The 26,368-nt window shown below is 46.0% G+C and overlaps 1 protein-coding gene and 1 long non-coding RNA gene across 5 annotated transcripts in view; one reads left to right on the top strand and one right to left on the bottom strand.

Annotated features, from left to right (window-relative positions):
* Positions 1–1,945: 1,945 nt before the first annotated feature.
* LOC132666082 (uncharacterized) lies at positions 1,946–14,735 on the bottom strand. 3 transcript variants are annotated; one of them, XR_013551188.2, is made up of 4 exons: positions 14,646–14,735; positions 10,797–10,917; positions 10,384–10,481; positions 1,946–2,165 (listed from the first exon to the last, which is right to left on the bottom strand). It is a non-coding gene; the product is annotated as an uncharacterized LOC132666082 (long non-coding RNA). The 3 variants fall into 3 exon arrangements; XR_013551189.2 differs by lacking the exon at positions 14,646–14,735 and adding an exon at positions 13,652–13,734; XR_009604468.3 differs by lacking the exon at positions 14,646–14,735 and adding an exon at positions 11,269–13,572.
* KDSR (3-ketodihydrosphingosine reductase) overlaps positions 13,954–26,368 on the top strand; it is a 37,055-nt gene continuing 24,640 nt past the window's right edge. For both annotated transcript variants that reach the window (XM_078435163.2, XM_078435162.2), the window contains exons 1-5: positions 13,954–14,106; positions 19,215–19,304; positions 21,559–21,615; positions 25,513–25,578; positions 25,768–25,863. In XM_078435163.2, the coding sequence (XP_078291289.1) occupies positions 13,999–14,106; positions 19,215–19,304; positions 21,559–21,615; positions 25,513–25,578; positions 25,768–25,863 (417 nt within the window). In that variant the 5' untranslated portion in view covers positions 13,954–13,998. The remainder of the gene's footprint in view (positions 14,107–19,214; positions 19,305–21,558; positions 21,616–25,512; positions 25,579–25,767; positions 25,864–26,368) is intronic.

The raw sequence follows: 26,368 nt of genomic DNA, 5'->3' as shown, positions 1-26,368 counted from the left end.
CAGGGTGCACAGTATTGGGATATGTATATTTAGAAGGATGTGGGGGCTTCTGAGTCTCAGGAAATACTTGGGGCATTGTGTGTGGGGATTTTGGTGATCAGCCAAGAAAAGGAGAACCTAGTTTCAGATCGAATCTATTGATGTGATTTCAGTCACAGACTGAATTTACTGTTTTAGTTTGAGCTGCTGGGAGTGGTTTTAATTGTTTGCTTGGCGGCTTGAAGAAACAATTCAACAATCGACTCACTTGGAACTCCATTAATATGTAATGTAAAAGGAAGAACCCAACATCTTTAGGAGATAGAAATGCTGGTGTGGATTTCTCATGTGAGAACCATTCACAAGGCCTCAACTGTTCCCAGAGGTCAATAACCCAGTCCCTTAACCAAACCTTTGTTGGGTGAAAGGATGCTTTCCAAAGTGTTTTGCTGTCTTTTTGATATCATCGGAGCTGGAACGATCCGATCCTTCGGTTGCAGAAGCCAAGTAGTGGCAGTTAACCATTACAAGCCAAGTGGGCTTAGCTCATTATGCAGGAGAGCTAGCCTGATCATCGGAATGGTCTTTGCCACGGAGATCGTAAGCAATAGTTCAGTGATGATGGGGCCTTAAACCCAAAGTAAGTGAAGGTGCTACTTCATTAGTATAATCAAAAACCTCCCAAGTCTGGCCTCCAAGAAGCCTGACCATCATGGCTTAAAGCACTACTTTCTCTCTTGATTTCTGTGGCTCAGGAACTCCTGAGGTCTAGCTAGGAACCATGTGTACAGTTGTGGTCAGACACTGGCTGGGGCTGAAAGACCAGAGGGCTGAGACATCTGGGGCCAGTAGGACATGTGCATGAAATCCCAGGGCCTCTCCAAGCCGTCTGTGCATGGGCTAGTTTGGGCTTCCACACAGCACGGTGGCCTCAGGGCAGTTAGAATGAAGGCTACAATATCAAGTATTCCAGAGAAGCAGAAACTATTCCCTTTAATGTTGGTCCTGGAAGTCACATAGTGTCACCTCTGCCATACTCTACTGGTTGAAACAGTCACAAAAGCCCTCCAGTTTCAAGGGGAGAGGATATAGGTCCCACTTGTCACTGAGAGAAACAGCAAGGTGACATTGTAAATAAGGCATTTGGGTTGAAAGAAGTCGTGGCCATTTTTCTGAAAAAAAAAATTACAAAAACCAAAGCTAAAAAACCGAAAATGATCATCTCTGGTGGAGTTGAGGGTTTGAGGGCCAGGAACTAATTTATATTACTGGCCCACTATATTTGTTTTATAACCACATGCAGTTATTCTTTTGATTAAAAAATGAAAAAGCATCAAAATCACCAAAAGACAAAGCAATTACACCATTAAAAAATTATCAGATATTATCTATGTAAGATAAGTAAGGGCATGACAAATCTAGTTTCACTTAGAACTTACTTGTACTTGGCTTAGCTTCTGAGTCCCTGCCCTCAAGGAACGTAAAGTTCAGTTAAACAGATCAACAAATGAATCAATTATACTGCAATGTTCTAAATTCAATGGCAGATCTGCAGAGGGCACAACTATGGAGGACAAACATCTAAAGAAGACTAGAAAAGAAGTAGAGGGGCAAAGAACCTTATTTGCCATCCTTGGGGGTTGAATATTACTCAACTTTTTATTCTGAAACTAATAATGGAAAAGATTAAACATTTACCCTTCATTTTTAGGAGAAACAGTAGTTTATACCTAGTTAATGAGAGAAAGCTGGTGTGTTTCTCTCTCTCCCACCGTCCCTCTCTCTGCAGAAGAATGCCAGCTAATAATGTAGAGAGGAGATCAAAACTTGAACTATCCTGGGTCAACCCCAATGAAATAATTGACCCAGGCAACGATCATCAATGGATCCTAAAACTATCACGTGAAACAGAATATTTACATGGGATTTGTTTCCTGAATAACAAACCACTCAAAATCAATCAATGCCGGCTCAAAGTACCATTTATTTTTTCTCACGACTGCAAATTCGGCAGAACTCTGTGGAGCCTCTGTTCCACGTAGTGTTGGCTGGGGTGGTTTGACCAGGGCTGAGGAATTGAAGATGGCTTCACTCCTATTTCTAGTGCCTCCGGGTGGGCTGGCTGGGCCTCTCTCCGCTATGTGATCTCTCATCATTCAGTTGTCCAGCCTGAGTTTATTTGACGTCTTGAACCCAAGTGGACAAAAAGAGAAGCTTCAGGGCCTTTTAAGGCTTGGGCCCAGAAATAAGGCAATACCACTTCCACCACATAATGCCAGTCCAGATTCAAGGGATGAAAACTAGATTTCTACCTCTTGATGGGAGAAGCAGCATACGTTAACAGAAGTTGGAGGCATTATTGGTGACAATTTACAAACATTGCATGATGTCACTCCCAGATTATCTGCCGATTGCAAAGGGCAACATGATCTTTACAATGGAGAGATATGGTTGTTTACCACCCTACCCAAGAAAGCAGATTAAGTTGAGTATCCTTATAGGGGAAAAACCGGCACGTGCTGCTGGGGAGGATGCGATACAAAATACAGTTACGAAGTGTTCCTACCAAAACTGTGTAATCTGAATCTAAACAAGCCACAGACCTAACTGCTGGGTTATAGGAAATTCGAGGGAGAGAGAAATAAATAACATCAGGAAGAACCAGTCAAAAGAGAATGTAGGGCATCTACTAGACAACTGGCCTGGTCTCCAAAAAGTCGATGCCATTAAACAAAACAATGTTGCAATATCAAAATGCTTTTGTATTTTTTTAAGTTTATCTCGAGAGAGACAGAGACAGTGCAAGTGGGGGAGGGGAAGAAAGAGGAGAGAGAGAGAAAGAGAGAGAGAGAGAGAGAGAGAGAGAGAATCCTAAGCAGTCCCCACACACTGCCAGCACAGAGCCCAATGTGAGACTCGAACCCACAAAGCGTCAAGATCATGACCTGAGCCGAAACCAAGAGTCAGACGCTTGGCCGACTGATGCCACCCAGGCATCCCGAGGCTTTTGGATTCTTAAATGCAACATAGGATGTCTTAGGCCATAAATAATTCCAGTGACAATTTTATAGAAACCTTTGAAAGCTCCACATTAAAGAATAAGTGATGACAAGAAAAAGTATCACACCAAAGAGCTCTAGATGATTCAATTAAAACATTAAAACTGAAAATGGAGGGAACTGCTAGCGACCACACGAGAGTGAACAGGGTGGTTTGCAGCACGGCACTGGCCGGTCAGAACAGTGGGCTGCTATCGACAGCCGCTCATCTCCAAGGTGATAACACACACACACACACACACACACACACACACGCACACACACCGCTTTCCACTAAAAGAAAACATTAGTCCTCATGGATTCCTTCTGGTAGAGGTTTGACTACAAAGTACAGGAAACACCGACATTTTTCTATTACTTCGGGGCTGTTGAAAGTATGGGCACTCAACGTATGCCGAGTCTACATCTCGGCCCACAGATTCCAGTAGGCAGAGAAGACCGTACTTCTACATCACCATTAAACCAAATCCAAATCTGCTGTGCTGTCAGGGAAACCACTGTGAAGTCTTTATTAGGCCTCTTCGCCAAAGGGTTGCATTAAGGTCCAAGAGGCTCTCGGGAGATGGATCTCTCGTGCACCAAGTCTAGAACTGGCATTCTTATTGCTTAAGTCCGCAGACGTCCTCAGCTCTCCCCTTCCACGCAGAGGAATCTTTGCAGAGGCTGGAAACCTCAGAGCCATCCTATCCCAGGTTTGGCCGCTGGTGGGTGTGGGCGGCTCCAACCTGCAGACCTTGTGAGGTGAGAAATTCTGTCCCCAGTCCTTCCGGGGGCCGACAAAATCTCTCTTTTTTCCGGTTGCTCTCAAAGTCTTTAGCTTAATCTCTTCGGTGACATGACAGATTAGGATTTGTTAGAGGGAGCCAGCAGAAAGGAAAATGTCTTGCCAGCCATTATGTTTTTGCCTGTCTACACAATGCAAGGGAAGGGGAAATCCAGAGAGGAAAAATTAACGTCTTAATAAGGTCGCCACATATTGTGAGGTCATCCCAAGATGTGAGAAAAGTCTGGAGCCAAATCAGCTACCTCTCTGAGTGCTAGCATTAGAACTAATTTAAAATATATTCTTTATTTTCTTATTTTTTTTAACTTTATGAAGTGAGCATTTGTTATTTTTACTGCAAAAGATACATGACATAAAAGGCACCACTTTTTTCTATTTTTTTTTTTTTTTAATTTTTTTTAATGTTTATTTATTTTTGAGAGAGAGACAGAGACAGAGCTCCAGGGACAGAGCAGCAGAGAGAGAAGGAGACACAGAATCCAAAGCAGGCTCCAGGCTCTGAGCTGTCAGCACAGAGCCCGACGCGGGGCTCGAACCCACGAACCGTGAGATCATGACCTGAGCCGAAGTCGGACGCTCAACCGACTGAGCCACCCAGGCGCCCCACTTTTTTCTATTTTTAAGTGTACAATTCTGTAGCATTAAGTATATTCACAGTGTTGTAGAATCATCGCCACTTTCCATTTCCAGAATTTTCATCAACCCGAACTGAAACTCTCTATTAAATAATAACTTCCCACCCCCCCCTCCAGTCCCTGGTGACCACAATTCTACTTTCTTTCTCTGTGAAATTGGCTTGTTCTAAGTACCTCATTTATATAAGTACCTCATATTAATGGACTCATTCACTATTTGTCCTTTTGTATGTGGCTTATTTCACTTGAGATAGTATCTTCAAGGTTCATCCATGTGGCGGCACATATCGGAACTTCATTTTTTCAATCTGAATAATAGTCCATTGTGTGTATGTATATGCCACATTTTGCTTATCCATTTATCTGTTAATGAACATTTTAAGTTGTTCCCACCTTTGGCTATTGTGAGTAATGCTGTTAAGGACACGGGTGTACAAGGATCTGTTTGAGTCTCTTTTGGGTATAAACCTAGGAGTGGAGTTGCTGGGTCATATGGTGATTCTGTGTTTAACTTCTTGAGAAACCACCACAGTGGCTGTGCCATTTTACATTCCTGCCGCCAATGCATGATGGCTCCAATTTCTCCACATCATCACCAACACTTATTATTTGGGTTTTGTCTAGATTTTTTTAAAGAACAAAAATGCGAAGTCTACTTGTTATTTTTCAAATCAGAAAAAAATGTTGGAATCAACAATTTTTAAAGACCAAGAATGAGGTGATAACCTGCTTTGGGGTGGTGACCGTAGGAATGTAACCCCGTTACAAACTTCTATGACTCATTCGGTCAGTCATGTTGAGATGATCTTTACGATTTTGATATGGTTTCACCATGGATTTTTTTGCATTAATTTTGTTGTTTTTGTAATATCGTCTTAAAACATTGTTTATCTTGATTACTGATTATTTTGGCATCCCATCAAACTTTGTGCCTGAGTCAGGTGCCCACATTTCTTCACCCTTATCTTGTCCTGCCGTGTTCAGAGACTGGAAGTACGGTTGAAGTTGCCAGAATTAATGTCAGATGCAGGGCTTTACCTTGCTAAACCTATCAGATTAATAGCCACACATATTTCATGCTACAGATTTTGAGAAAAGAGCTCCTGCTGATGTGCAGAAAAGGGCCATTTAGTACTACCAGTAATGACAAAGAGTCAGCATTTGGAATTTCCTAAATGACTCATACCAAAAGTAAGATTTTTGGAGTTGGGTCTAAATTCTAACCAGGTTTATGTTACTTTTTGTATAATTCAAATGCTAGAATTTGAGGAAAGTACAAATTACATTTTATAATACCTAAGGGGCACCTGGGTAGCTTAGTCGGTTGAGAGTCTGACTCCTGATTTCAGCTCAGGTCATGATCTCAAGGTCGTGGGATGGGGCCGAGCACGAGCCTGCTTGGGAATATCTCTCTCTCTCTCTCTCTCTCTCTTTCCCCCCTGTGCTGTCCCCACCCTCAAAATAAATAAATAAGCATTTAAAATAGGTAAGAAGGAAAGTTGTCAGAATAAGGGTTGGGTGACAGTTGTTGTTAGAAGTAGAATTCTCCAGAAGCCAACAAGAGGAGTTTGGGGAGCAAGAACTGGCCAAAAAAAAAAAAAAAAGAAGTCAAAATCTACAATCCAGGCAGGGCTCAGCATGGATGGCTCATCTCTGCTCCGTGAGGCATCACTGGGGGATGGAGGGTGAACTTTCGAAATGACTCACTCACTTGGCTGGCAAGTCTGTGTTAGCGATTGGGTGGGAACTCAACTGGGACTATGTTCTCTACAAGGACATCGCCACAGACTTCTTGAGCTTACTCAGAGCTTCATGGATCAGTTGTCGGGTTTCATGTCCCAAGAAAACCAGGGAGGAGCTACCTGGGCTTTTGGAGCCTGCTTTCGTAAGTCCTCCAGTGTCATTTCTGCCACAGTTGATGGGTCAAAGCAGTCCAAAGGCCAACCCAGGCTCAAGGGGAGGGGCTATAGACCCCACCACTCAATGGAATAAGTGTCACATTAGAAAAGAACATACTGGATTGGAGATGTTGTGGCAGCCATCTTTGGAAAATCTAGCTCACTACAAAAAATAATCCTCTACATGAATCACTTTTATGCATACTTTTAACAAAGAACCTAGCAGTTTTGTCATTCTTTTTCTCGAAATTATGTTTGTTCAGATTATATTTACTGTTTTTAAGCCTGTTGACTCTCATAGCAAATCATTAAAGCTTGTATTTTGTGTGTGTTTGTTTTGGTTAGTTCTCCTTCCATTTTTCTGATTGGTTTGCCACAGAAAGGAACGATGAAAGGAAACGGGACATTCCACACAGTTTGAGAAGCACTGAAAGCCCTAATCTCAGCTGAGAGTGGAAAGGGCAGGGCCACCCGGTAGGTGCCAGCCAGCCCTGCCTAACACAGAATGCCCCAGAATACCCTGGGGCCCCAGAAGCAGCAAGGGCAGTGGAAGCAGAAAAGAACGCAATCGTGTCATCACTCAAGAGTGTTATTTTCCCTCTTCCTTTTTTCAGGTCTGTTATTAGGAAAGTTTGTACTGTTTTGTTCGCCTCTGTAATTACACCTCATTTGGCCCCATATCCCTCTACTTCCTTTGATAATATCTTAGTCCTTTACCATAAACAATGATAAAATGTACATACTTCCTCTTTCTTCCCCACTCATCTGATTTGAGTCAATAATTCTTCATGTTTACCTTGATGACGTTAAATGTCTATACTGCTCTTTTAAGTTTATTTATTTATTTTGAGAGATTCAGAGACCGCGCGAGTGGGGCAGGGAGAGAGGGAGAGGGAGAATCCCAAGCAGGCTCAGAACTGTCAGCACAGAGCCCAACATGGGGCTCGAAACTGTGAGATCATGACCTAAGCGGAAGCCAGGTCAGACACTCAACCGACTGGGCCACCCAGGTGCCCCTAAATGTCTATACTTCTATTACTTGATGTGTCAGATTGAAATGATACCTTTGGATTTCAGTTACAAATGATGTAATTTATAAAGTCACGCCTACCTTGCACGTTTTCCTCCTTCCCCTTCTAAAATGCATGTCTTTTATTATTATTTCACATTGTTAAGGTATATGTCAATTACAAAGCATTCTAGCCCCGACGTTTGTTTTAGTCTTTGTTCTACTGTTAAATATATCCATTTCTCAAAGTCTCCAAAGGCAGTGCTATATTTTTCCAGTCATCTTTCTGGCTGGCTACGTATTGAATATTTGTGTTCCCCGAAATTCTTATGTTAAATCCTAATGCCCAACAGGATGGCATTTGGAGGTGGGCCTTTGAGAGGTGATTTTGGTCTCACGAATGGGATCAGTGCTCTTCTAAAAGAGACCCAAAGAGCTCCCTTCCCCTTCCACCATGTGAGGACAGTATGAACTAGGAAGTGAGCCCTTACCAAACACCCCGTCTGCCAGCACCTTGATTTTGGACTTCCCAGCCTCCAGAACTGTAAGAAATAAATCTCTGTGGTTTGTAAGCCACCCAGTCTGTGGTATTGTTTTAGAGCAGCCCGAGTGGGCTCATTGCCTTAACACTTTCCTCAAGGAACACTCATAGGAAAAACATTTCCTTAATTATTACACGTTCAATGGGTGAAATACAGATTAGCTCGCTACAAAACCTTGGCTCAACATTCTTTCCTTGAGGATCTTACAGATGTCATTGTTCCCTCATGATGAATGTTACCATGGAGAAATCTGAAACTAGCTTGATTTCTTTTATAAATTAATGACCTGATTTTTTTTATTTTTTTATTTTTTTGCCTGACTGACCAACGTCTTCATTCTTCTTAAAATCCAGTGTTTTCTTTGGAGCGCCCAGGTGGCTCACCCTTAAGTGTCCGACTTTGGCTCCGGTCATGATTTCATGGCTTGTGAGTCATGGCTCGTGAGTTCGAGCCCCACGTGGAGCTCTGTGCTGACAGCTCAGAGCTTGGAGCCTGCTTTGGATTCTGTCTCCGTCTCTGTCCTCTCCCTCTCTTGTGCACTGTCTGTCTCTCTCTAGAGAGAATGTTTGAACAGACTCTGTAAAGTGCTTACATCTCCTTTATGTGAAAGTACTAGAGGGATGGATTTTGTGTCTGACTGGGGAAAGTTTCCTCTACCTAGTGCCATGAAACAGAGGGCAGGTAACCCTGTCCTTTCACACAATGTTGGCTGAGCATCCTAACTGGGAACCAAGAACCTTGCCCAAGCCCACGCAGGTTGTTGATTTTAAACAGTATGGGATACCTGCTAGACAAAACATGTTACAAGACCTGGTTTATTTGGATTTTGCAGGGTGCATATTCCACATCTGGAAATCTTCCTAAGATCTTACCCCTCCAACCACTTGGAAGCAGTCTTGGAATCCTTATCCAGACTGGGGCTCACAGCAAGAGGCTGTGAGCACCACCTATTTATTAATGACTGCCGAGAGTCTGGACGGAAGATTTCCATTTCAGAGGCAATTACTACCTTGGTATTGGACTACCTTGCTAATGGCCCCGGTGACTGAAGAACATAAAATAATCTTGAAACCTGAAAGACACATAATGTCTTAGGTGACCTTGGAGAAAACACTCTAATGGAGAAGGCAATGCCCAGAAGAGTGCCATGGTAAAACGGGGCTGGTTTTGCGGGAACGTGGAACCAGGGTATGCAAGAGGATACACATATGTTCATAAGCAGCTAGAATTATTTCCCCTAAGGCCGACTCGGGAATCACGAGAGAAATTGCTGGCCCTATAGCCACTTGGGCAGTGCTGTCTATTAACCAAAAAAGAGCTGCTTGGTTTACAGATGTCAGTTTCAAGGTGAATGGATAGCGTGGTGTTTGGAAGGCTGCCAAATGAGTTCAGTGGCTGAATTCCATGATGTGATCCCTATGTTAGGGTTTTTGGGGTTTTTTTATGTTTATCTTTGAGAGAGAGAGACAGACAGACAGACAGAGCATGAACAGGGGAGAAGCAGAGAGACAGGGAGGCACAGAATCCGAAGCAGGCTCCAGGCTCCCAGCTGTCAGCACAGAGCCCGACGTGGGGCTGGAACTCACAAACAGTGAGATCATGACCTGGGCCGAAGTCGGACCCTCAACCAACTGAGCCACCCAAGCGCCCCTCTATGTTAGGGTTTTGAACCAACTCATGGGCAACAGCTAATGTCTTGACCATGTGGGTAAGTAGAAGAACAATGGAAAATTTGCCTATTAAAGGGATGCCTGTTGGGGGGCACTGCCCTGTGGAAATGACTATGGGCATTCGGGGGTACATTAAAGTGGGGCATGTCACTGTCCATCAGAAGAACCTCCTTGTAGGACTGGGAGGGGACTGGAACCAGCAAGTGGATATCCTGGTGTTCTCACTTGAGGTAGCCCCCTGGGCCCACGGAATGAGTGGATATGGGGCGTTCAGCAGTGCAGAGATGGGACAAATCTAGACATCGCCCTCTCAAACCCTCTGGAGCACAAAATGCCAAGAAGAACTTCGTTGTGGGCCAGCAAAAATGATGGAGGCTACAGATGGCTGTGGGGCAGATTCCCTGGGGGAAAGGCCCGATGCAGAGCTGGCGGCTGGACTGATGCTGGAAGCCCTGGAAGGTTCCAAATGGGTTTTGGTAGGAATAGACACACTCTGGACCGGGTTTTCCATGCCTAGAGGTAGATGCAAATGTTCAACATACTATAAAAAGACTGGACCAGAAGCTATTGCACCAGTCTGGACCACCAATTCCCATTTCTTCAGACCAAAGAACACACTTCATAGCCCAGAGTGTCCAACAATGAACAAACAGATATCACATCAAACGGACGAGTCAGGTTGCATAGCTTGAGTAAAGGTATAACCGAGAATTGGAACAGGCAATTGGAACATTGGTTGTCTAAAATGGGGGACGGAGAAAAAATAAAATGGGGGAGGGAGAGATAAGGCATGAAGGGTTGACTTACGTATCTTCATGAGGGTGTTGCTTACTCGGTAGATTTCTCTGCTTTTCTGGGGGGTCTGGAGAAGGGGTGAGGGAGAACGCTGGTATGACTGTGTAGCTCTTCCCATGGAGAGAAGACAGTATGAGTATAGTTTTTGCTTTTTTTCCCTCCACGTTGCCTCAACTTTCTTATTTTTCTTCCTGATGCAGTGGTCCCAAGGACCAGGGCTTCAACTGCAAGTGCCAGAACCAAGGATGGTCCCTAAGCAAGAAACTATGACTACATTTTTAAACCATTACACTAGAATTCCCAAGACGTTGATGGGGTGGATTACGCTTTCACTCCATCTGGCAAAATTGGAATTGATAGCAAATGGAGCCGTGCCGCCTGGTGGTCGAGAAGGCCCACAAGTTATGCAGCTCTGTTCACCTTACCTTCTATGAGTGGGAATGGACTGAGGGGGGTGCATTTCCTCAAGTAGTGTCAGTGCAGGCAATGTGAAACAGCGCATCCCTAGGCTGAACTTCGCGCGCGTTCCTTCCAACAGGAGATCGTCTGAATAAAAATAAATCACAAATAGAGAGAAGGAGAAATCGTAGCTAAGGGCAAAAGAACAAATAAATAGGCTATGCCACAAGAAAAATCCAGTATTACATTAACACCTTGCGGGGTGGGGGTGGGGGCTCGGAGCGAGAGACGAGATGGTCTCCTAAGAGCACTCGGTAGACGTCTCTGGGGGTAGAGACCTCTCCTGTTTCTAGAAACTGATGAGTTGAATGGAAACCTGAAAACCTGAGTGGGAATGCTTTGGGACCCATTGTGGTCGTATGACATGATGACGAGTTGGGCCGGTTGTCGATGACTGAGTGGAACTCCAGTAATATGCCACCGTCTTGTGACTCTTACCCTTCAGGTTACGTCCACTCCCCGTACTGTGATGTGGTGTAACGTTGGTACCGTGTCACCGGGAAGATTGCACCACTGATATTGATAGTCTGAAAACTGAGTTAAGAGCCTCCTACTCCACGCTGCCACCTCCAAACGTTAGGGCATATGTTTATTTTGCTGCAGGAGAGCTTTGGATAAAGGCCAGGTGGTGCAGTAAAGAATTTGGGCTTGCCTGAAGAGGAGGTCTGGCCTTTGTCTTTGCCTTCTGGGAGGTAATCCATGCCGCACCTGATAGAAGCGTCTTTGTTTAGACGAGGGCAGGCCAATCTGTACTCTAAGGTGGAGGCTGGTCATGCCAGAAAGACCCATCCAGGAGATGTAGCCGGGAGATCCCATCATGTATCGTTAAGTTGACCTGAAGAATGACTTCAGCCATATGGGCAATCAATCAATCAGTCACGCCTACATACTGGAAGCTCCAATAAACACTCTGAACAGCAGACAAGCTTCCCTGGTTTGCAATCCTCACACACCCAGGCTGGGCGTGTTACACGCCCTGACTGCATGGGAGGCGACAGCAGCTTTGCGTGTGGAGGCCCCCACACTTTGCCCTCCGCACTTCTTCCCTTAGCTGGCTTCATCAGGAACCACAGCCACGGGGAGTGCCTCTGTGAGTTCTGGGAGGCCTTCCAGAGAATTATCAAAAGTGAAGGTGGTTTGGGAGTGCCCAGTTTTGTTTAATGTTTATTTGTTTATTTTCTGAGAAAGAGAGAGAAAGAAAGAGAGCAAACCATGGAGGGGCAGAGAGAGAGGGAGAGAGAGAGAGAGGAGACGCCCCAAGAGTCAGATGCTCAACTGAGCCATGCAGGCGCCCCTGTTTTTTTTATTTTTAATTTGTTTATATTTGGGGGGGAACCCCCAAATTTGTAATTGGGGTCAGAAGTCCTGGGGCCTGTGCCCTCAAACCTTGCAATTTGCCTAACTCGGGACAACACAATTAAGAGGAAAAAGTAAGATCAGTTCCTTTGCCCCTGAGCCTTCTTTCTTTTTTTAATGTTTGTTTATTTTGAGAGAGGGAGAGAGAGGGGTTAGGTAGGGAAAGAAAAGAGAGAGAGAGAACCCCAAGCAGGCTTCACACTGTCAGCACAGAGCCAGACTTGGGGCTCGATCCCACGATCCGTGAGATCACGATCTGAGCCGAGATGAAGAGTTGGAGGCTTAACCGACCGAGCCTCACAGGCGCCCGTCCTTCGTATTTCTAAAAACAACAGAAAGGAAAAGCAAGCAAGCAAACAAAAATATATACCTTATGCAAATCAAAACCACGATGAAATATCACACCCACTAGAAAGGCTATCGTTAAAAAGATAGATGATAACAAGTGTTGGTGAGGATATGGAGAAATTGGAACCCTCATATATTGTTGGTGGGAATATAAAATGGTGTGGCTGCTTTGGAAAACATCTGGCAGTTCAGGTTAAACATGATCCAGCAATTCTACTCCTGGGTATATACCCAGGAGAAATGAAAGCATATATGCACACAAAATCTTGTACCCGAATGTTCACTGCAGTATTATTCATAATAGCCCCCAAATGGAAACAACCCATATGTCCATCAGGTGATGATGGGATAAATGAAAAGTGGTATATTTATTCAATGGAATACAAGTTGGTGATAGAAAGAATGAAGTACCGATACATGTATAACATGGATGAACGTCGAAAACGTAAAGTGAAATAAGCCCGACAGAAAAGGCTGCATATCATAGAATTCCATTTATATGAAATATCCAGGTTAGGCAGATCTATAGAGACAGAAAGATGGGTGAGAGCCAACGGCTGGGCGCGGTTCGGGAGGAACCCGGCGTGGCTGTTGATGGGTACCAAGCGATTTTGTGTAACCAAATGTCCTAAAATTGATCCTGGTGGTGGTTGCACAGGTCTGTGACTATACTAAAACCCACTTGCTATGCACTTTAAATCGGTGAATCGTATGGGATGTGAATTAGACCTCCATAAAGCTGTTTTTGTTTTGTTTTGTTTTGGAACCCAGCCTTGGGAAAGGAAATGCGACCTGAGTGGTGCGTTAAACTCCACGGTAAAGCTTTCCCGGTCCAGTGAAACGCGACGGTGGGCTGCGACCAAGTTCGGAGCACGCCGAGAAAGCTTGACATGGGGCCGGATGTCAGCTGGCTCCCGGGGCTCCCACGCTGCGACGGGGGCCGCCGATCCCCGCGCGGGCGTTCCGAGCGCCCGGGATCGCGTCGCCCCCGCGCCTCCCGCGGCCTCCCCGCGCGAGGGCGGAACCCGGCCCCGAGCGGCTCCCACCGCCCCCGCCCCCCACCCCCGACGCGGCTCTGGGAGGCCTGGAAACCGGCCTCCGCGGTCCTAAGACGCACCCCGCCCCGGAGCGTCACCCGGCCCTTCGGGAGGCGCTCGCAAGTGGCGCCGCCAGGGCCCTCAGCCGAGCGCTCGGGGCCAGCCCCTCCCCCGGGAGGTCGCGGGCCGCGTCCGACCCTCGGGGACAGGCCCCGGCCCCCCGCCTCCGGGAAGCACCGCCCCGCCGCGGTCGCGCCCTCTGCCGGCTCCGCCTCTTCCCCTCCGGCCGCCGCCCCGCCCCGCGCCGGCCGCGAACCCAAACAGCGGCTCTCGCTGCGCGCGGCCGCGCGTGATCGCCGCGCCGCCGAGCCCCGCGCGCCCGCCCGCCCGCCCGGCCCGGCCCGGCCCGGCCCGGCCCCGCCGAGCGATGCTGCTGCTGGCGGCCGCCTTCCTCGTGGCGTTCGTGCTGCTGCTCTACATGGTGTCTCCGCTCATCAGCCCCAAGCCCCTCGCCCTGCCCGGGGCGCATGTGGTGGTGAGTGGCCTCCTGTTGCTGCGCCGCCGCCGCCCGGCCCGCTCGGCCGCCCCGAGCCCGCCCCCTGGCGCGCCGGCCCGTGCCCGAGGCCCGGCCGCCCGCGTCCCTTTCTCCGCGGAGGGCCACCTGCCGCCGCGCAGCTCGGCCGGGTCCCTGCTGGGGGGGGGGGGGGGGGGGGCCGCGAGGACCCGCCCTCCGCCGCATCTGGCCCTCGCGGGGCCGGAGGGCGGGGTGCCGGGGCGCCGGGGGCTCGGGGGCCGCTCGTTAATCCCCGGGGCACCCGTGGGTTGTGGATATTTTTGTCCTCGGTTTTCCCGATGAGTCAACTGAGGAACGGAGAGGCTGAGAAACTTTGCCAAGGACACCGCGGTCGGCGGCCGCGCGGGGCGAGGCGCGCGGTCCCGGCCGGGTCGCGGGGAGGCGGGCGGCGGGGAAGGGGTCCCGGCCGCCGGGACCCGCCGGGGCAGCTCGGACCGGGAAGACGGCCTGTGCCCGTGACAGAAAGAGCAGTTGCCGGAGGAATCCAGGAAGTGACTCACCTGGGGGGAAAACCGCTCCGAACCCAGTAGGCTGGCAGTCCTAGCTGGGCGGTGTTGGGACGCTTCTGTCCTGTCTGCACCGCCTGGCTCTCGGAGCTCAGCCCGGGGTTGGCTGATCGCCGTTTCAGTGCAGCCCTCTGCCATCATTTCAGAGCCCGAGGGATGAGCTGACCGAGCTGCCGGTGCTCTAGGAATTGAGGGACTGTGCATGGGTTTGGTTTGTTTCTTACCGGAAGCTCGTGGCTTCAGAGATCCCTTTTCTGCAGGTGTGGGAGCCTTCCTCACCTGCGCCCAGCACTTGGCCGCTTGCCGTGGCTTTCTCTTCCGTTTTCGTATTTTGATCTCACCGCACCGAGGTGGCAGGTTATTGAATAAGGAGAGTTAGTTACTAAGCTGGCCGCACAAATCCTTCTGGTCCCCGAGGTGACACATGCGTGTGTCCGCTGAGATGGAGCCTCCCCACTGAGCTGTCCTAGGATGGGATGGCCTTTCATTTTAATGTGCTTTAAATCTGGACAAGCATCTGTGAGTTAGAAAACGTATTTTTCTTTAGATTGTCCTTTACAAAACTACTAGTGAATTAACAACTCCTGCTCTTCCTGATGTAGAAGACAGATGAGGTTAGTGTACATTCGTTTAAAAAGAGAAGGAAAACTTTACACTTATGCCAGATTCTGAAAGTGTCAGATCCACAAGAGAACTTCTGCCTCAGAAGCATGGCTTTAAAAGTTGGAATCTTTTAGAGCGTATGTTTGCAGAGCGTAACTTGGAAAAAAGGTAAAGCCAAAAGCAAGCATGAACAGTGTGATTCAGTATTTCTAAGGGAGCTTCACTTGACCTTGACTCTAGTCCTTCTAGCCTCATGGCGCTGCAGGCCATTAGTGAGGTAACGAGTCCGTTGGGGTAAACGAAGAAGAATTTATTTTCGCCATCCTGTTTTGATATGCCACAATAAATAATGTGAGGACGACATGAATAATTCACATGATGTCACCATCTGTCTTCTTTTCTAATGTCACAAGATGAGGGAAAGCACAATTCTTTCTCTTGAGATTTGTTAGGACCGGACCAGGTGGTGTTAGGAGAGGGAGCTAACATTTAGAGTGTCTGCTTATGTGAAAAAAGGAGCGGACTTAGGTCTTAATTATTTATTGTTGTTCTTTTTAGAATAATTCTTATATGCTAGTGTTATCTCCCTAACGATAGCGGTAAAACTGCAGAAGTGTTACAGGGTCTGTACTTCCTTTTTAAAAACTGTTTCATCGACTTGGTGAGAACTGGAAAATCAGGTCCTCCCATTTTGGGGGATGGCTGGGAGCGGTTCTTGCCCTCAGTAAGAGTTGCAGGATGTGATTAAAGAGATAGTAATATTTATTTTTTTTTAAAGTTTATTTATTTTTGACAGAGAGAGAGGCAGAGAATGAGCAGGGGAGAGGCAGAGAGAGATGGAGACACAGACTCGGAAGCAGGCTCCAGGCTCTGAATTGTCAGCACAGAGCCTGACGCGGGGCTCGAACTCACAAACTGCGAGATCATGACCTGAGCTGAAGTCAGATGCTCAACCAACTGAGCCACCCAGGCGCCCCAAGAGATAGTAATATTTAAACAATATTTTGCATTGAACAGTAAGAGGCAGTGCTAAGGAAAGGAAATTAAACTATTATCTTTAGTGACCCACATCTGGACTCAGTTTACCAATTGTCAGGCAACTCGATCCGTATGTCCCACTTTTCTCAGCCCATAGGAAAATCTCTTCTATTTTCTTGTACCACTCAGCATAACATAGCCTAGACTTGGTTTATGTCTATTCTTAGATGCCTTTGAAGAATTAGCTTGATTAGAAGGTTCGTTTCCCATGAGCTCTGACCCAAGGATTGTGTCTTAACCTTGCTGTTATGGAAAAAACTTACAAGTGATCACGCTGAGCCGTTCTTGGCTATGCAGTAAATGTGCACAGCTAGCTTACCTCTCGCAGTCTAGAAGAAGGACGGCAATAACAATAGCACTTTAGAGTATATAAATTTTCTCATCAACCTCCTAACTTCAACTTCCGTTAATTTATTGAATAACAAACAGGGACACTTTACTTACCACTTTTTGGGGCATTGTATTTTTCAGAGAAATGGTACCGTGCACCATTTTGCAAATTAATGTAGGCCGAGTGCTAATTTAGCAACTGTTTATGCCAGGTTCTGTGCTCACAGTGAGGGAGATAAATTGGACTCGGTGCTCGTCCTCAAGGAGCTTATAGTCAGGTGAGGGAGCTAAGACACGTGCACAAAGTAGAAAGTGACAGGTAAAGGAAGGACAGGACTGGGTGGCAGGAAAGCTTCTTGGAGGAGAGGACATTGGAACTGGCCTCTGCAGGGTGGGTAGGATTTGGATCGGTAGGTATGTGGGGGTTGTAGGGTGGAGGGACATCGAGGTGGCAGCAGTCCCATCATACGGCAGCTGGGGTCCTGTCAATTGCTACGGAAATAGAATGTCTGGTGGAAATTAAGGCAAAGCCACCGTGAGATATCTCAGCAGCCAAGAGCTCCTCAGAGGCCACTGTTAGTTGGGGCAACAGGTAGATTTTTACAGTAGCCTTCTGTAGATAATTAGTTAATTATCTGCCAAGGAAATCTCTTCCATAGTGAGGACTTGAGGCTAAAGAGAAGTTGGGGAGCCTAAGCCCCCAAGAGATTGGTACATTGTGTAGGAGTGGCTTCATGATGGTTTTAAAGTCATTGAGATGGGGCCAAAGATGTTCATTACAGCATGATAGATAGCTGGCAGTAAAATATTTGAAATAATCCAAATGTCCGGTAGAGGGAAATGGTCAATTAAGTTTTAATACAGCTCCTTAATGTAATATTATGAAGCCTTTTAGTTTTTTGGACATAGGATATCTATCTATATATAGATATATGTAATAAGATATATCTCTGTATATAGATATGTATCTTAGGATGTGATACCATGTAAGGACAGGTGCCCCTCTGATACTTCTCCACTTGCTTCACCAGACAACCCTGGGCCCCCCGCTCTCTTGACCATGTTGTATGATTTGTGTAGTAAAAATGACTAGGACGATAGTGTTGCATTTGTCTTACTGAGCTAAATATATATTGAGTCCTTCCTATAGGCGGGGCACTGTGCTAAGTGCTAGGAATATAGTGGGGAGCAGAACTAGAGTTGGTATTTTTGTGGCGTTTAGGAGGCTGTGATAGGAGAGATGATTGTGAATCAAATAATCGCACAAATACACGCATGGCTGTTTGATTATGTGAGCGCCATTGAGTAAAGGACAAAGAATGTAGTGCTGAAAAGTGGATTGAGGTTGGGGAAGGGGCAGTGAGTGAAGGTTTTGCTGAGGAAGTGATGTGTGAGCTGAGATTTAATGGGTGAGTGGGGTGCCAGCTAGATGAAAAGGCGGGGAAGAACGTTCCTGGCTGGGAAATAGAACGTGCAAAGATCCTGGGGTTGGAGGGAGCATGGAACTCAAAACAGTCAGTAGGGCTGAGCTATAGAATGTGAGGGGCAGAATAGCCCAAGAAGAAAAACTTTACTTTTCAATATTTCCATGTGATCATATATTACTTTTATAGTAAACAGTCTCATAAAATCTCAGAAGAGCTAAGTTGGTGGCTATTCTTTTTGTCTCTTGTGGAGATTGTCATATAGAAGATATGTAAGTAAGGAAATAAGATTCATTTGGATTTGGACCCAGAGGTAGATTAATGTATTATTTATTAGCTCGATGTATAGGGCACTTGCCCTCCAGTGAACTCAGAAAAATATGGGTGGGCAATTTATAATTCAGTACCAAAAAACAGTCAAAGCAGCAGGACCTGTGGACAGCAAAATCTTTCATGTTTGTACTTAACTTCATTCATTCACCCCAGGATGTAGAAACTACAGTAGCTGAAAATCTGGTTCACTCGCACTCTCTCTCTCTGTCTCTCAAAAATACATAAATGTTGGAAAAATTTTAAGAATCTCGTTCTTGTAGAGATTCTTGTAGATTGGGTTTTAGAGCCCATCGTAGTTGTTTTGTTTGTTTTTTAATTTTTTTAATGTTTTATTTATTTATTTATTTTTTTTGAGAGAGAGAGAGAGAGACAGAGTGTGAATAGGGGAGGGACAGAGAGAAAGGGAGACATAGAATCTAAAGCAGGCTCTCAGCCCCAAGCTGTCAGAGCCCGACGCAGGGCTTGAACCCATACACTGTGAGATCGTGACCTGAGCCAAAGTCAGACGCCCAACCAACTGAGCCACCCAGGCACCCCTGTTTGTTTTGTTTTTTAATGTTTATTTATTTTGAGAGAGAGAGAGCGCGTGCGCGCGTGTGCAAGTGGGGAAGGGACACAGAATGAGAGAAAGAGAGAATCCCAAGCAGGATCTGCACGTCAGCACAGAGCCCCGTGCGGGGCTTGAACTCACCAACTGTGAGATCATGACCTGAGCCAATAGCAAGAGTCGGACGCTTAACCAGCCGAGCCACCCAAGTGCCCCCCCAGTGTAAACAAACCTCCCACGGAAGGGAAATTTCAAGAGCCAAGAAGATTTTATTATTTTTGCTTTTAGGTTACAGGAGGCTCCAGCGGCATCGGGAAGTGTATTGCTATCGAGTGCTATAAACAAGGAGCGTTTATAACTCTGGTGGCACGAAATGAGGTAAGTCTCCTGGGTGTGTTGTTCCTAACTTACTTCTTCGGCTTTAGGTTAGTCAGGGGCTGTGCAGATGTCCCAGCGTTCACACCTGTGCTAGGAATCGCTCCTCTCCCTGGATCAACGTGTGACTTTTGAACCATTGGTTATTTCTCACATTCAGGGCAAAAAGATTTTTTGGTTGAAGTCGGGTCAGTTCCGCAAATAATTTATTTAGTTTCAACAACTGTTAGGCAACATCAGAGGCAATGCACATTGAGATGGGAGAGGCCACAGACCGTCCGGGGCATACGTCCCTGGCCGTGGGGAGCCGGGCTGGGCCCCCACCTGCCCTCGGGTGGCCCAGCCGGTCACGGAGCTGATACCCGAGTCCGGGAGGACGTGTAGGTGTTTCTGCGTAATTTGCTTATGACATGACGCACGTCTCTGGTGAAATCCAGGCTCCTCGGGGGCCTCTTGTTCCTCCCCAGCAGTTTAGCAAAATGTGTGTTTTTTCTGTGTCAAGTCAACACGAAGTCTGTTTTTTCTTTTCTTTTCTTTTCTTTTCTTTTCTTTTCTTTTCTTTTCTTTTCTTTTCTTTTCTTTTTTCTTTTCTCTTTTCTCCTATCCTCTCCTCTCCTCTCCTCTCCTCTCCTCTCCTCTCCTCTCCTCTCCCTCTCCTCTCCTCTCCTCTCCTCTCCTCTCCTCTCCTCTCCTCTCCCTCTCCTCTCCCTCTCCCTCTCCTCTCCTCTCCCTCTCCTCTCCTCTCCTCCCCTCCCCTCCCCTCCCCTCCCCTCCCCTCCCTTCCCCTCCCCTCCCCTCTCCTCTTTTTCCCCCCAGGGTCTGTTATTCTTGCCAAAGCTGTTTCCGCAGCCAAAGCAGTCACACTGTATTCACACGAACAGTTGTGGGGTCCTCTTGCTCCAGGGAGAGCGGGGGTAGGTGACCATGACCGCATTGTGCCCCGCTGTTATTCTGTGCTGGGCATCATGCTTGGCTCGTGGTTGTGGAAAGAAGAAACAAGGCAGGAATGGGCTTCCTGGGGGTGTTGGCTTCACATAGGCCACAGGAGGGCACAGCAGGGTGACCGCTCGGGTGGGGGTGCACAGCTGCCAGGGAGGGCCTCTGGGGGAACTGTTTAAACAACGGCACAGAAGTAGGCTTCGATGTTCGTAATTTCTTCTTAAACTCAAGAAGGGCAGAATTGCTACCTTTCGTGGGTATCCTGACGTCCCTAACCATGCATTTGTTTTGGCGTTGAAGTCACTTTGCGGGAGTGAAAACATAACTTCAGTAAAGTGGCATTATCTGAGATTCAAGCAATGCTGATATTTGACACGAGACAGATAAGAAGGAGACAGAGGAGGGCCCGGGTTTCAGGTGCTCGCAAACTCTTTCTGTGGTCCTCACATTGCGAGGCATGAATGAGCAGACGAGCCTCCTGGGATCCAGAAATTCTTTATTTTCTAACGTCATTCTTTATTCCAATTTGGACAAAGGCAAGTTGTGTGTATCTTTATTAATAGAACAGCACTGTTTCATTATAGACACGTTCATGTTTAGGAATCGCATGTGTCTTTCCAAAGGATTCCTCTGCCGTTTTGTTCTTCTCAAGCTGTCCTGGTGTATTCAAGTGACAACTTTTATAGCACATTAAGACACTGTAAACTGATATATCTGTCTTCTTGGAAATGAGTAAAATAAGCAAAATGGAGACCTTGGAAGAATTACTCAACTGGGGGGGACCTTTGCTTCTTTTCAGATTATTTTTGAAAGTAGCCAGGATTAGATTTTCTCAGTCCGTCTCAAAAGTGACTTTTCCTATCTATATTTGCTTTTATAGTAGGGGAGGGAGATAGTGGACAGTCGCTTATGAAAGTACTCTTGACATGGAATCACATGTTCCCTTAAGTTTGGGAAGCATTGCGTGGCCATGTGGTTGTTCCCGTTTTATATCACGACTAAATAATGTCAGATCAAAACATTTATTAGAATTGATATGGTGCCCATCAGCAATTAAGTTGTTAATTGGGATTTTGCAGTTCATTTATTTTTCTGTCATCTTTCTCTGCAGTGAATTAAAACCCTCTCTATCACTTGGTCGTAGTTTTATAGCTTCTGTCTTTCGTAGACTGTGGCCCATAGCTATGCAATATAGGTGCCGTCTCGTGTGTTTTCTAGAATTTAATAAACACACAAATAATTGCGTTTTCACTCCATTTAAACAAGCAAGGAGGCAAATAGACAATCAGCAGAACTAATTGTTCTTTTTTGCTTTTAGGACAAGCTGCTGCAGGCAAAGAAAGAAATTGAAAAGCACTCTATTAACGATAAACAGGTATGATCAGTCTTCATGATGCATTTTCTGTACTAATCGACACAGTTGTATAGAGGGAAAAAAGGGTTATTTCAACTGAGAATAGTTCATTGAAAGCATGTAGGATTTTTTTTTTTTTCATTAAAATACCTGTCAGACTGTTTTTTAAACAGGCCAAATTGTTTGAATTGTCTTCAGGTTATCACAAAAAAAGTTATAGACTTTGACATACACTCACAAATGACCAAATAACGTTTTTCTAGAAAATGATTTTATTTCAATTATTTATTTAAGTTAACTTCATACAAACACTTAAGAGGAAAGGAGTATTAAAATTTTTTTGGCTATGGAATTTTTTAGATAAATAAAAATGGTGTTTGCTTTTCTTCCTAATTTGACTGTATGTGCACGTGACCCTAAATAGTGTACCGTTTACTTCTCTTCGTTTTGAACTTTATGGCATCACTCTTATTTTTTTGTCAGCCTTATTAAAGCACAATTCACTTGCCATTCAATTCACCGATTTAAAGTGTACAATTCAGTGGTGTTTAGCGTATCCACAGAGTTGCACAAACGTCACGAGAGTCAACTTTAGAACTTTCTCATCATCCCGTGAAGTCCGCACCTAGTCACTCCCCACTTCTCCCAGCCCGCTCTCCTCACCCCTGCCCTGGGCAATCACTGGTCTACTTTCTGTCTCTGTTAGATTTGGAGGACATCATTCTGTATGCATTTTTGTGCAACTTGATTTCTTCACTAGATACTGTTTTTTCAAATTTCCTCCGTGTGGCCACATAAAGTAGTAGTTCACTCATTTTTTTTTTTTACCGCTCTGCAGCATTTTCCTACAAATATGTACACTGCCTTTTGTTCATCAGTTCTGCTGGTGGTAGCTATTTCATTTCCAGTTTTTTGGTTAGTTTTATTTCTTGCCATTACTAAAGTTTTTCTCCATGTCTCTGTGTGCTTGCCCAAGAGTGGACCGTGCCGGGAAATGGCATCGTGGACTAACGGCGTGCGTGTGCATTTCAGCAGCTTCGCCTACCAGCAATGCCCGGTGGTTCTCGTTGTTCGCATCCTTGCCAGCCCTTGGTACTGGCACGCTCTCTAATTTTTGCCTTTCAGATGGGTATTAGATGGTATTTCACTGTAGTTTTGACTGCCTCTTTTTCCCCCTCCAAAATATGTTAGAGACCTTTCCATGTCAATAAAAATAAATCAGCCTCATTGTTTTCACAGCCGTGGCGCAGTCTCGGGCACCCCACGGTGTGTTTAGTTCCTTGTACAGGGTTGCATGTCTTTGGCTCTGGTACTCTGTGCTGCAGGTGGAAATTGTCACGCACGCCTCCTTGCGCACATATGTGAGGTTTTCTCTACTCCTGTGGCCTCCGATCGTGCCTGTGAACATGGAAAGCAGGCAGCTTCGCAAAGCTTCCTGTTTTTGTTTTGTTTTATTTTCGTATTCGTGTAAATTCTGATAGAGGAAGAAATATCCTCTAAAACCAAGGAGCTTGAATGCTCCCGGCTAAAGGCCAGGCCCGCGGTCAGCACCGTCTCTGTGCCCCGGACTTCTTCTCCGTGGCTCCTGCCCCCACTTCGTCTGTCAGAAGGCTTTAGGGCATGTGACAGGTTCCTGACATCTACATCAGGGAAGGGAAGATCGTCAGGGCCGGGGTGGCACGAGGGAGCTCCGTCCTGCTGGCACAGAGTGGGTTTGTTGTATGGCTTAGCGTAAGCAGTACCCGTGGAGTGGATGCTCTTTTCCTGGTGATTTGTTGAGCCTTTTTTTCCCTGAAATTTTGCTGGCCTGTGGCATAGCTTCTATTTATAGTAAATGATCTAATACTATATAAAAAGACTTGTGTAAAAATCCCGTGATTATAGGGATATAAAACCCAAGGGCAACTCTTCTGGAGTATTCTCGGTTACATTTGTGTTTCCTTTTCTTAGGAATTTAGATCATCTGGATAGGGTTCCTTCCTGCATCAAATAGGACTTGCCGCCTGGTGCAGCAGATTCTAAGGTGGTGTCCTTTCATGTCGTGGCTTTATTCTTCACGTTGTGTCTTCCTAGAGCTAGAAGGGATCTTTGGCGTCACCAGCTTCTGATCCCTTTGCTTGAAGGTGAGGCCACTGCAGGCTCCCCAGGTTCTGCTCAGCCAGTGAACGAACGGGCCGCCCGCCTTGGGCCCGCAGCTACATGTGGGTGCACGTGTTGACGCGTCTGTGCCCTCGTTCTGTCTGCCCCGTGGTGTGGCGGCCAGTGTCAACAGAGAAGAACTCATGGAAATACCGAGAAGAAATGCCTTTCTGCTTCTCTCGGTGACCCCCCTTGGAATGTAGAACATTCCTATGTCAGAGGCTAAGCTCTGGCTTTGAAAACATTATCCAAAAAAGGAAACTAAAACAATAGCTCATTGTCGGTACCCATTAGTATTCTTAACTGCTGTTTTACAAATTTCTGTCAAAGTAAGTAAGCACTGAAATATGTGCTTTTTTTCCCCCCCTTTCCTTCTTCCCTTCCTTCCCTCCTTCCTTTCCAAAGACTAATTGTTTTCCATGGTAAGCACGGGCTGGCCTCTTCCTGCCGTCTCTCTGGGCTGTGAACCTCTGGGCATGGCCAGGTTTGTCCTGGGCTCTTGGTGGGTTTCCCTTGGTGACCCCTTGTCTAGAGAATCTGTGAGTGGCGGGTCACAAGCTCCCACAGGCCCAGAGCGACCCTTGGCCTTGAAGGATAAAGTCACCTGGCTCAGCCTCTGAGGAGGGACCCGAACTGAGGTCCCAGGCCTTGGTGAGTAGGTATGGTGTGCGTATCTCTGTATTCTGCCCGCCGATAGGGAACCCCAGGAGGGCAGTCACAGCTCTGGTATGGCTCCAACAGGAGTCTTTGTGTAAGCTTATTTATTAGATTTATTGTTTTTATTTTTAACAACCTAAGGTGTTAACTTGAGATACGATTTATGTACAGTTTATTTTTCACGTGAATTATGTTTTCTTTTCAACGACCTGAGATGTAATTGATGTACCGTAAACCACACCCACCGAAGGGGTACAGGGCGCGCTTGGGTGGCTTAGTCGGCTCTCAGCTCAGGGCTTGATCTCAGGGGCGTGAGTTTTAAGCCCTGCATCAGGCTCCATGCTGCATGTGAAGCCTACTCAAAAAAACTAAAAATAAATAAAAAAGAGTACAGTTTGATGGCTTTTGACAGATATATACGCATGTGAAACCACCAGTGAAATGGACACAGAACGTGTCCATATCTCTAGGGTTCCCTTTGCCTCTTTGCTGTCCGGGCCTCTCTCCACATCTGGCTGCAGGTGATCTCAGACCTGCTTTCTGTCACTATAGATCAGTGGCATTCCAAGAGGAGCTTTTTACATTTCGTTTCCTTTCTGTTTCCGGCTTTACTGAGGTATAATAGACAAAAATTGAATGTATTTGAGGTGTATCACGTGATGATTTGATACACATTTACACTGTGAAATGTTTACCGCCTCAAGCTGGCTCACACATCCATCACCTCACATAGTTATTGTGTGTGTGTGACTATGTGAGTTGAGAACACAGAAGGTCCACTCTCTTAGCCGGTTTCAAGCAGACAATGCAGTGTTCGGAACGGGGGTCACCACACCGTACGTGAGATTCCCAGAACTTACTTATTTTATGCCTAAAAATCTGTACTTTGGCCAACATTTCTTAACACATGTTTTTGAGTTTGTGCAAGAGTTTTTTGTGAAAATGGCCAAGAAAATTAAGCTCTCCTGTTGCACCATCAGATTTCTGACACTACTCTCTGTGCATAGAAAACTAGACTCCCTAGTTATTGGAAACAATTGCCTTTACTTTAAAAAAATTCTTTAAAAAATAGTTTTAGACACCTGCATGGCTTTGATCATTTTTGTGTCCTCTTTCTAACAGGTGGTGCTGTGTATATCAGTTGACGTATCTCAAGACTACAGCCAAGTAGAAAATGTCATAAAACAAGTAAGGGGCCGGGTTAACCGGAAAGAATTCACTTGCCTTTCGATTGGTTCTTACTGTTTTAGCGTGCAGTGTGGAGCTGTTAAATCATCTCTGTAGGTTTAATGGTTTTATAGATTGTATTTATTGGCACTGATCTGCTACGACGCGATTCTTCTCTTTCTTATTGCCTGCTCTCATAAATTTTTTCAGGCACAGGAAAAACTGGGCCCAGTAGACATGCTTGTGAACTGTGCAGGAATGTCGCTTTCGGGAAAATTTGAAGACCTTGAAGTTAGCACTTTTGAAGTAAGTAGACATTTGTGTTTTTCGCTGGTCGAGTAGGCCATATGCTAGAAGTAGAACGGGGCCACAGGCGAAGGCTTTACCAACGGCATAGATAAAATGCATTCAGGATTAATAGAAGTTTTAGAAGGCGAGGGGAGGGTTCGACAAGGTTTTGGTTCCAGCGCCATGACCATCCAGCGTTAAGAATTCAGACGGGTCTCTGGACCGTGGCTTCCCGAGCTGTAACACGGGGGTGACCCCTCCAAGCGGACACACATCGCTGTGACGACTCACCGAGCTACTCCCTTTAAGAGAGGTCTCTGCAAGCCAAGGGCTGCTGGGTTTTCATCTCAAGCGTCAGGGTTTGGGAAGCCAAAAAAGCTCATGAGCAGACCCTTTTGAGTTCTGAAATCAAGACGAAAAGACCATGCATCATGTTTCTGTTTATACTTTTAAACAAGTTTTCCAGGGAACTTCTCTTAGTAATCTATGTCAGCTCTAAATAAATGGACATCAGTTTTGAAAT

Source organism: Panthera onca, chromosome D3, assembly GCF_046562875.1.
Source record: "Panthera onca isolate mPanOnc1 chromosome D3, mPanOnc1 haplotype 2, whole genome shotgun sequence".
Taxonomy (NCBI): domain Eukaryota; kingdom Metazoa; phylum Chordata; class Mammalia; order Carnivora; family Felidae; genus Panthera; species Panthera onca.
This window is presented reverse-complemented; position numbering and strand designations above follow the sequence as displayed.